The sequence below is a fragment of the Melopsittacus undulatus genome, chromosome 10 (assembly GCF_012275295.1).
Source record: "Melopsittacus undulatus isolate bMelUnd1 chromosome 10, bMelUnd1.mat.Z, whole genome shotgun sequence".
NCBI lineage: Eukaryota > Metazoa > Chordata > Aves > Psittaciformes > Psittaculidae > Melopsittacus > Melopsittacus undulatus.
In genome coordinates this window covers 1,874,671-1,885,888 of record NC_047536.1, presented here as the reverse complement: position 1 = coordinate 1,885,888, position 11,218 = coordinate 1,874,671, and the positions used below count along the sequence as shown (strand labels likewise).

Here is an 11,218-nt window from a genome sequence, read left to right as displayed (position 1 = left end):
ATGAATCACGGAACGGTTTGGGTTGGAAAGGCAGCTTGGGAGCTGCAGCTCCAGCCCCTTCCATAACCCAGGGGCACCCAAGTCACTCGGAAGCACATCCACCACTACCCCCCAGGATGCCTGCTCTAAAGGACATACAGAACAAGACACATTAAAAGCTGTTCACTTCCATCCAGTGCCAGAGAACCCCCCAAGGCAGGTGCCAGCTGCTGAGAAGACGCACACCAGACAGAACCAAGGTGTCCAGAAAGGTCACTTTATTGGCAAACCCCAGAACGGACAGAAAACCCGCAGCCCTCCTCCCACAGTGTGGTTTCAATGGGCTCCCCACGTCCGACCCCAGACCCGTTACAGACCCGAGCTGCAGTACAAGTGGTAAAAGTGCAAGTATCCTCAACTTCACACCTACTTTAGGACCTGGCAGGAAACAGAAACGCTTCACAGCTCACAGAGAACTCGTTCACAGCACTGGGGAGGCCACACCGGCTCCCTGCATTCCCCACGGGGTACAACACACATCACTCAGCGGAGAGTCCGATGCAGGACACGATAGAAGGCAGGGGTGAGGTTCCTTCAAAGGTATTTATTGCAGTAAAACCTCTAAAAGGTAGAGCTGTACAAAAAGTCTAAACAGCACTATTTAAGAATAACAGCACCTCACGCTGCATTTGTTCTTATTTAAAACTCTATTTCCCAAAAATACATTCCTAAATATACAAACTATACAATCTTGTCACTTTAATGCTGGTTTCTGTGATGATAGGACTTTAACCTAAAACTCTTCAAAACATCCACACACTGACAAAAGCTCTAAATATACAAACGCCTCAGTACCTTCATAATACCACATAAATAACTTCAAACCCCAAACGGCATGTGTCCAGCTGTCCACACAGCAAATACTTCATGGTGATCACACGTCATCGGCAGAGAGCATTGGGATGTTCATCCTTGGCCGGGTGAAAAAGGCCATTTTCTCTCTAAAGAGAATGATGGGTTGTTAATTCCACACAAGTCTTGCTAGAAATATCCATCATGCACATTCAGATTCATCCCTCCAACTGTCACCACAAGGAGTAGTAGCACATCCTCTCATGACCTACACCTCTTACTTATATATCAGACAAGAGGCATCTTTACAGCCAGACTCACCACGCCACCAAAAAGCAATTTCAGAAAGGCTTTCATTGGGTTTTCTGCTTGCAAGGTATGTTCTTAAGGAAGCAACGGGTTGCTTCTGGATTAAACAAAGGATTTGTCAATTTGGAGCCAGATGGGGAGTGAATTGGAGCACTGGTGGTTGCTTTGTGATCATGTGCAGTGCTGCAGCTTGTTTCCCTGACTCTTAGAGCTTATACTTTCATATAAAGACAGACAAGTTTTTGTTCAAACAGGACATTTAAGCACTTCTGCAAGGACCAGCCTTCCTCATCAGCACCTTAGTCACCCACAGGAACCCATGCTAGCAGTCCCCTTTTCCTGTCCTTTCCCCACGACCTGGGATTACCTGAATGACTGCACCTCCAGAGGCTCTTTCCGACTCTGTCCTCGCAGCCTGTGCACATCCTTGGCAGCAGCTCTCATCATTTTATCAGCCTTCAGCTCACACTGGTGTTCTGCTTTCTCCACCTAAACAAACAGTGGAAGAGTTGTTTGTTTTCAAGCGCAGCCCGGACCCAAAGACCTTCACCATCAAATCCTTGCTTGACGGAGCTCTAAGTGGAGGACACTTCATTTCCGGACCATCCCAAGCCCCTTGTTTCTAAGATGCAGTGACTACAACCCAGAGGAGGTTACTACTCACTCGCTTCTCCACCAGCCTTAGCAGCAGTCGAAACCTCTCATCATCCTTCACCCACTGAGGCAACTCCTTTTCCCCCTGACTTTGAGCTTGTTCCAGCTGCTCCTTCAGCTCCCTCAGCACTGAGATCTCCTGCACCAGCCGATCGTGCCAGGTTTTTGAAGCCTGCAGGTCCAGCTCCAGGTCCAGCGAGGTGCGGATCAGGCGCTCTGACCCCGAGGACTTCACTGAAGGCTGGAAAAGAAGGGCAGTATGAACACAGGGATAAGAACTATCCTGACCACCCCCACGTGACAGGCCAAATGCATCATGAGACCTTACTTTCCAACACTTCTCTTGGCACAAAACATCCCTATGGATGCTGCTTTCCAATTCATCTCAAGACAGAAAGAATAAACTCAAGCAAGTTTCATAGATAAGCATTTTGATTTTGGTGCTTCTACTAAATCTCTTCCTTGGCAGCTTTTCCAATCAAACAAACCCTGCTTGCACACCTTGCTCCTGAATTTAATGTCTCATTGCCACATGAATCCACAATGCAACAGAAGAACCTTGTTTTTTTCCAGTAACATATTATGTTACCTTCTTTCTGCTAGCTTTAAACACAAGCTGCCCCAAGAAAACCATCTCCTCATGAGCTCAGCATCAACATCCCAGGGGAATTTCAGTGACTGCATTCCAATGGGCACAGGGGCTCACTGGGTGCCAGAGTCACTGCAACAGGGTCACCTGAGCATCCCTGACATCGCTCTCCTCACCAGCTCCTCACATTTCTTGGAAGTACTTAAGAATCTAACAGCAATAATCACAGCCAAACTGCTTGTGCTGCTTCTGTTCTGACAGGGTGGGAAATACTAGGAACCATCTTCTTAAATGTATTGGTTTAAACGAGTTCCAACTCAAACATTCCTGTCATATTCTGATATATAAATGTAGCCTTGAGAGACTTGTCACACCCTAAGGTTGTGAATGAAAGCAGGTGGCAACTGATTCATGTTTCCTTTCAAGCAGTGTTCCATTGGTTGCAAGTGTGTGTGCTGGAGCAAGGACAAGTGCTGTTGTTGTTACCCGCTTCACTCGGACGCTTCGTCTCTCCAGCGCATTCCGAACGAAGGGAGGCTTCTTGGACAGTGTTGAACTATCACTATCACTGCGGTTCAGCTGCAAAGGGAAAGCAAGAGCCCATGAAAGGAGTACAAGCAGTGCATACATACATCATCAGCAAAAACAGGGGCTTCTCTGAGGGATTCTAAGCAGGGATGCAAGCAGAACTAGGGAGTTTTGTGAAGAGCTGCCACCCTAATCTGCACTCACAACATGTAATCCATCTGGCACAACCAGATCCTGCCCCAAGCCTTGAACTCCATCACTTTCTGGGAATAGGCTGCATGGAAAGAGAGACACTAGTTCAGGGTGTAATATGGGACTCTACCCCACTGCCCTTCTCCTGTGCAAGGAACTAGGCTGGGCTAAACAGCCCAGAAAAATAAGCTCTAAGTAATTCAAAGTACTCTTTTCTAGCACCTGTAAAACATGAGGCTATTTTATTAGAGATTTCTTTTTTCTCCAACCACCTGTATTTTAAGCTAGTGGTGCAAGAGGTAGGTTTACCTGTAAGCTATCCCTCTGGGTTTTCCAACTTGGTTGTCACATCACACTCATATAGCTGCAGCCTTTTGTAATTGTCTCTAGACCCTTAAAAAGAGCTCAGCTCAAGCAGTGTTTAATTCCCTTCTCATCTTCCTCCTCAGAGCTGGGGGAACAGGCACATGGGATCTGCATGTGCTGGGACACAGAACCACCCAAGCTCTGGTCACTCCTGCAGATTAAATCCGTTTTGTTTCTATGCAAGCACCTGCTTCTGCATGGGAGAAAACCTGCACATCAAACCCAGCTCAGCTGCATTAGGAGCATGCCCACTGTGCACAGGTCATGCATGATAAACACAGTGCTTGCTTGTTTGCCAGTTCAGTTTACAAGATGAGTTATTTATAGTTTAGGCTGACCCTCAATCCAGGAAACAATTGTGAACAAACACTTCAAAGCAGTGGCAGTGACATCCTGACCCAGTCACCTTCAGACAAGCCATGCTCGAGAAAGCTTCCACAGTGTTTTTGTTGACATTACCAAGTCCTTACCTTTCCATTTCCATGAAGCCTTCATGTTCACCTCATCTAAAGCCAGGTGGACACAGCGAACGCAGTTCAAGTTAGCACAAAACAGTCTTAAAGCAGCAGGAAAGGGTTTGATATGCAGCTTATTCATAGAATCACAGAATCAACCAGGTTGGGAAAGACCCTTAGGATCATCAAGTCCAACCCTTACCCCAGCACTGCCAAGGCCACAACTAACCTATGGCACTGAGGGACTTGTCTACAATGGTTTGGGAACACTTCCAGGGACAGTGACTCCTGGGCAGCCTTTTCCAATGCTTGGTCAAATACCTCAGTATGTACTGATCATCACTGTCTTACAGCAGCCCTATCAGGTTAGTTTGGGCATTTCAGCATGCTGCATGTACCAGACACATATGTACGCATACACAATACATTTGTGCTTCATGCTATTAGTTCCAAGGAAAGGCATCATCTAGGAGGTGAGGACAGAGCAACTTGTGAAGTCAAAGGAGGAAAGAAGAAAGCAGCGTCAAGTCTCTGTGAAAAATCCAGCCTAAGTGACCACTGCTGACATGCTTTCATTAGTGAAAAGCAGCATTCATAACCCCACTTTCCTTACCCGACACACATACTGACTTTGTGGTCCTGGTGAAAACGTTTTGGAGCGGATGATAGTGCTACCTCTGACAAACGGAGCCTGTGGTGGGTTCGCTGCTCTCTTGTCTTTGGGACGAACCACAGTAGAAGCCTGTGCAAGGCTCTCTGTGTTTGTCTCTTTATCTACCTGAAAGATAGATAAAACAGTGTGAATGGCAGCTTATGGAGCACACACACACACAGCTGACAGCCACCTCTGATGCATCTCTGCTGCTGGTCCCAGAGGCACCATGTTCAGAACCAAATGTTCTTTAGCCCTTTCAAGCAGGTGTCCTGCCACGCCACTCTTTGAACTCAGAGGCTGCTACATTAACTCTCTAAGGACTCTGCATCCATCAACCCTTGTACAACACAACTGACTGCAGTGAGCTTTGCCTATTGATCCAGCTTATCAGTGTGACCTGGCAGACTCACACACAACAGAGGTATGGTTTTAAGGACCACTCCCTTTGGATCTTTGCTGCAGATGCACAAGTGCTGTATGTACATGCAGAGAGCACGTGTACAGCACACACTTATTAGACTACCGCTACACATTAATTTCATGAGCAGCCTCAAGGAAGGCATGACATGGTGGTACATTAATTGTGGGTCATGTAGAGTTTAAAAATAGTTCAGGTAGATAAACATGTAAACACCAGTGATGAACCTCCAAACAACTGCTGTAGCTTTGTGCAGCTCAACATAACCCCATCAGCTGAGAAATGGGAAGCTTAACTCATCTTTCAGTTCAAAAGGCCCTTGACTCTACCTTCTCTGCTATCTCCATGTGCAGCTGGGAATTCAGACCTTCCTCTGTTTCCCACAGCGATTTTCCAACACAGAATTCTTCCTCCTCCTCTGCTTCATCTTCACTGCTCTCGTCTTGTTCTTCCTGATCGGGAACCTCTTCGTCTTGCCTGTTGAGAAAAGCTTTGTTACTGAACTGGCCTATTGTGGACAATGCTCTGATGCTGCAGCAGCAGAATGCTGGGCAGAAGCATGTCCCCAAGGCAGCCAGCTGTACCTAAGGTTACACAAAGACAGGCTTATAAGGGAATAATTAAACTGGAGTGAAGATGTACCAGATGGCAACCACTACAGCTCAAAACACCATACTGATCTGGTTTCAAAAGAAGCAAGCCATGTCGTCTGAGCTTAACATGAGCACATCGTAAGAGGAGCTCTCAGGATAACATTAATCTTAGTTTAAGAAGTGATGCTGGACAAAACTGAAGCATTGTTTTGACATCCTTTTCAGCTCCTCTGAATGAAGAGCTGGCTTTTCTATCAAACCCACTGGGGGCAGGCTTGCTTTTTAGTTCAAATGTTGGGTTTCATTAATAAAATTTGAATGTGAACCATGTAAACAGCAGCTACAATTAATATTCAAGCAAAGCCTTGCACCATACAGTGGAGCTTTCATGGACCTCCATAGAACGTTGTACAAATAACAAAATTAGCATAGTGCTATTGACTATTTTCAACATTTATCAGCTTTGTTCCCATTTCCCAAGCACAACCTCCAGAACAGAAGCAGCAGGATTTTTCATGAAGACAGAAAGAGATGGAAGCAGCCTCCCACAACTCTTTATCATCTGCTTTTCTCTCTGCACATGAATGCCTAAATGTTCTGACCATCCCACAGCACTAAGGTAGTGGGATGCTACCTACCAGCTCTCTCCACTAGTTAAAGTGCTTCTGCTTTCCTCCAGTTTCTTTTCCACAGCTTCCAGTTCAACAGCTGTCTGCTCCAGGAGTGCTGAGACAGAGTCCTGAGGAGAACAAGAGGCTTCTTGTGAAGATGTAACTCTCACAAACTGCAAAGGGCCCATCCTTCTAGGTCAAGACAGCCCCAGCATATGCACACGTGCAGCTGCAGGCTGAGCATAGTGCGTGCCATGCATGTGCAAAAGGAGGGCTGGAGCTTGGCCTGTTCAGCAAGTTCACTGCAGCAAGGTGAGCTGTCTAGTGTGATGAAAGGCAAGAGCTCACATCACTTACACCAGACCACATCCCTCAGCCGTCAGCTTCATGAGGAGTAGATTTTAGCACCTAGCCTAGGACAAGGGCATACCTGTAATCACTATGTTCATTATGTTGCTGCACATAATGACACTTTCAAGTTCTAAATATAAACACACCAGCTTTCACTTCTTGACTATTGTAACAGTTCTTCAGACACACAATCACTCTCATTAGTACTGCTTGGAAGAGATCTGTTTGATTTAAGCAGTTGTTCTTACGGTTTTCTCAGTGCAGGGTACTTCAGAGTGGATGTTTCCTTGTTTACTCCTCCTGGCTTGCTTCTGCCCATACTTGTAACTGAGGAGGTTGTACCAACGGGTCGATTTCTCTCCAGATCTACATATTTCAGCAAGGCTAATCTGTGCTCCACCCTAGGGACAGCGAAACACCATTAGTGTAGCACTCAAGTGAACGACTACCACACCAGTAAGAAGAAATGAAAGTGAAACTCCAGAAGTACTTGACTTTGGCAAGTTTGACACAAAGAAACATTGCCTCATTTATCCTTGTTTCAGCAGCTCTGCTGATGCTTTCTGTTTCATTGTGTTTAATACTGCTTTATTCTTCCAATTCAAGTAGCAAGTGTTTCACTACCACTCCTGTGTACAAAAACAGAGGTATGAACAGTGCTGCTGCAGTCAGGAGCCAGAGCTCCAAATTAAACCAGAGAGGAACAGGAGATGAAGGCTTCCCTTCAAGGAATTTGCAGGGCTGTCAAAAATCACTGCCTCAGACAGAGATGCTTCAGCTTTGTATATTCCATTCCTCTTCATCTGCCCTGTCATTTTCCAGTGCATTACATTTAGTGCACATTCTGATCAATTCAGAACCACAGTAAAATTGATTCATAGTTTATTTAATCCATGCCTGAGTGGACTCCACTGCTGCAGCCCAGTCCAACAGACATGCTGAGCATGCCTTCTGCAAGCTGCTGTGCTCCCACCCGGAGCACAGCTACAGCCATGCTGCCAAAAGACAAAAAACCCATGTGGAAAACAGTTGCTTTCCTCTACCAAAGGTACTTTGCAAAGCGAGCGAAGGAAGAAATGCAGAAGCACCACAAAACATGTACCCCTCCAGCCAAGGGGGGGCTATGGAACACATGCAGGACAGAGCATCAACTTTACTGTAACTTAAAGGCTGCTATGTCCCAGTGTAACACACGCTGCTCAAACAATACTCCAGGAATAGTTCAGTTAATACTGAGCAACAAAAAAAAGCTCTTCTAACTATAGTGGACAGCTGCCTATGGCAATACTAGTACATGAAAACCTGTATTAATGTAGATTTTAATAGCGCAGATTAATAGCAGATTTGAAAAACTAAATCCTTTAGGGGTCTTTAATATTCTGCAGTGGCTTCCAAGCTCCTGGCAGTCCATTCTCAACCACATTATAACCAATGTTTCCACCAAAAGGAAGAGAAAGGTAGAGTTTCACATTAAACCACAAAAGAAAGGAAACAGAGCAGTTTGATAAAGTCATCAGCAGTTCTGCATTAACATATTTCTTTAATAGATTGATTTTGTTTTCCTGATCAGAATTGTTATAGCAAAGACATGATCTGGGAGAGATCAGGCAGCTGAGGGTTATCAAGAACACTTGCACACTTCAGGGTTGAAAATGCTGCCTAATTTAAAGAGGAAACACACAAAGGTATTAAAACACAGACTAATACTAACCAAACATTCTTCAAGGTGAGACTTATCTACAGTGCAAACATCAACTCGTAAAGTCTTCTGGCGTAAAGCTGGGTAAGAGATAGAAACCCAGAATACTTCATTGTACACAAGATTGTCTGAAGCTTCCACCACTCTTGTGCGGAACAAGCAGCTCGTGCTCTCCGAGCAGGGCAGGACAGCCACGCGGATGTTCCTGTCGAAGAAAGCATCACAGTCAGCACTACCACCCAGGAACAGGTCTGCAGCTCCCTGCCCTGCACGTGAAATCCATCCTAAGCACAGGGGATATTATCACACTGCCCTATTTTTTCTGGATATCAGTCAATTGAGCAAAAAAAGAACATCTCAGCACAACATCAGAGGCATGAAGTGGCAAGAGCTGCCATAGACTTCATCCTCCTGAATCTTGTAATCAAACATCATAGATCTTTTCCAACCTAGTTGATTCTATGATTATGGGATTATGTTTAACATGGTCATTTATGTTGGTGCAACCTGTCACATTGCCAACATGCCCTTTTGTAGGTAGGAACAGCCACACCAAAGCGAAGCAAATCTCTGTCAGCTTACTCAGCACACAGCTGAATTTAAAGAACCCTTTTGCCTGGAAGGAGGCTGGTAGCAGCTGTCCATTGCACCTTGCAAGGATGTCCTATGGCAGAACCCCACTCAATGCAGTGCTCTGGGCACTGCTAATTCCAGGCAAGTCTTTCCTCAACAATTACTGGCCTTTGAGGAACAAAAATGTACCTTGTTTCTGTTTGCAAGTTTGTCAGTTAGTAAATGTTGCACCACAGAACAGTGTACAAGTATTTCAGAAAGGTTATTTTGAAGAGTGTGAAAAAACCAACCCCAAAACCCAACATCTGTTTAATTTCCACTGAGATCTAATGCAAACACTTCAAAAGTGTGCTTATTTCACCCACTTACACTTTCTGATGCTGCTGGGACAGCAGTGCTGTGACATTACTCAGCTGGATGACCACTATGGCAAACTGTTTATTCTTGTCATCATATCTGAATTAGAAAGAAACAAGAAAGCATTATTTTTAGAGAAGTCAGCCTTGGACTCCATGAGTGGGAATTCCACTTGTTTCATTAACACAAACAACATTAACATTTACAAACAAGACACAGCTATAATGGGACCATGGCTTGCCTATAGTTTCAAACAAAACCAGTTTCACATTCCATGACGTTTTGCTACCACAACATCCAGAACTTCACAATCCAGGTGCAATGGATCTGACCTAACACACATTGCTTTTCTTAGGGTCTAGCTCAATTGCTGTTAAGTAAAACCTTTTGAAAGGCCTTACAAAATGACTGTAGTATAAAAGAGTTACAAGTAGCAATATGTGAAGTACAGCAGTGGGGATGTTACCGGTAACCACTGGCTTCCTGTGTATGGCCATGACAAGAGGGTTTCGTGCTACTTATTTTTCCACCAGTCCTAAATAGCCTCCAGTAAACCATTTAAGGAAGATGCCTCCTATGCGTGACCCACCCCTGAGGGACTCCAAGGGGTCAATGATTACAACTGCCATTTATTGCTGGTTTGCATCCTCCAACCACACCATCACCAGCTCATTTGCACTGACGTGAAAGAGGGTAACTGGGCCTCCTGGAGTCAAGTGTAACTCTCAATTACACTTCACAGAGGACATCTGTTAGTTAATACTAATATGACAGGATAAACAGGAGAAACAAACAAAACAGAAAGCACTGTCTTTTAAATCCCATACATCATTCTTTCTGTGTGTAAACAATACCTCATTGCAATCTGCACTTTAGCTGTCCCAACTGCTTCTGCATCATCACTGTCAAACACCATCACTTCTGATACACATGGTCTGAAAGAAAGCAAAGACAATTAAGGACTTGATTTCCCTCCTATTGAAGTGATGGCATTCAGGTGATATAAGATTTCTTCCATTCAGGGCTTGGGTATATGGACTTTGCAAAATCAGCAGCTAAAAGAAAGCCCATTTGAGAAGTAAGTGCAGTCATCCTTACAGGTATGTGTTGTGGTGCTTATCACCAGAAAGTCATATGCCTTCCCTCTTCACTGCCAAAAACAAGCCACATAAAAGACTGCAAAAATAAGGCTCTGAGGGATTTTAAAGGGTTCCCTTGACTGGATTTTATTAAAGACAGCTGACTGGCCAACAACAGAAATAAGATTTAGCAACTGCAATCCTGCCTGCACCATGACAGCAAGAATCCTCAAGTTTGATTAGATTTAAATCATTCATTTGTTTCTTTAAGTAATCAAACTTCCCTAAGCACATTACAAGTGACAGAGTACACTGACTGGTCTGCCTTGAAACAACCACTTGCATCATTGCCTTCCCAGTGTAGCTCTCTTTCAAAGTTGAAAGTCCCCAAAACTACATTCATTGTCTACTTGGATCAGAGGCCACACTGAGCACATGGAAACAGTATTAGCATTCTGCCAAGTGCTTTCCATATTCCTTAGCACTCTCTTACATTCCATTTCAGCTAGCGGACAAACCTATTGCTCATCTTACCCTCACCATTTATTATAGCCATCAAAATGATGCTGTTGTCATTATAAAGGTTGGTAAGTCAACAACCCGAACACCACTAAGTAACATCAGGCACACAAGTGTCTGTGTGGTCTTCTGTAACTGTCACACGTGATCCCTCCTCCCCTCTCCACAGAATTCCCTGTCTTGTTGAGGGGACACAGACACCCAACTGCCTGACTGTGCCTGGCTTGAGCCCATGAGGTCTGATTTGCACAAGTGTTGCACTTCTTGCCAAAGTGAATTGTGCTGTACACATAAAAAATGGCTCAATTATCTAGAGAATTAATGAAGGTAATGAATGAATGGGGGGGAAATGAGTAATTTTCACCTCTACAGCTGTATTGTGCAACAAATGATCCAGTGATTTATATAAGTGCCAGTAAAACCCGTGTTAGATGCAGCC

General features: G+C 44.6%; 1 protein-coding gene across 2 annotated transcripts in view; it reads right to left on the bottom strand.

Moving 5' to 3' along the window:
• Positions 1-242: 242 nt before the first annotated feature.
• Positions 243-11,218, bottom strand: part of WWC1 (WW and C2 domain containing 1) — a 68,880-nt gene continuing 57,904 nt past the window's right edge. For both annotated transcript variants that reach the window (XM_034066792.1, XM_034066790.1), the window contains 11 exons: positions 10,036-10,116; positions 9,194-9,280; positions 8,264-8,456; positions 6,801-6,953; positions 6,229-6,329; positions 5,327-5,474; positions 4,538-4,702; positions 2,870-2,962; positions 1,805-2,035; positions 1,508-1,629; positions 243-980 (listed from right to left, as the gene is read on the bottom strand). In XM_034066792.1, the coding sequence (XP_033922683.1) occupies positions 914-980; positions 1,508-1,629; positions 1,805-2,035; positions 2,870-2,962; positions 4,538-4,702; positions 5,327-5,474; positions 6,229-6,329; positions 6,801-6,953; positions 8,264-8,456; positions 9,194-9,280; positions 10,036-10,116 (1,441 nt within the window). In that variant the 3' untranslated portion in view covers positions 243-913. The remainder of the gene's footprint in view (positions 981-1,507; positions 1,630-1,804; positions 2,036-2,869; positions 2,963-4,537; positions 4,703-5,326; positions 5,475-6,228; positions 6,330-6,800; positions 6,954-8,263; positions 8,457-9,193; positions 9,281-10,035; positions 10,117-11,218) is intronic.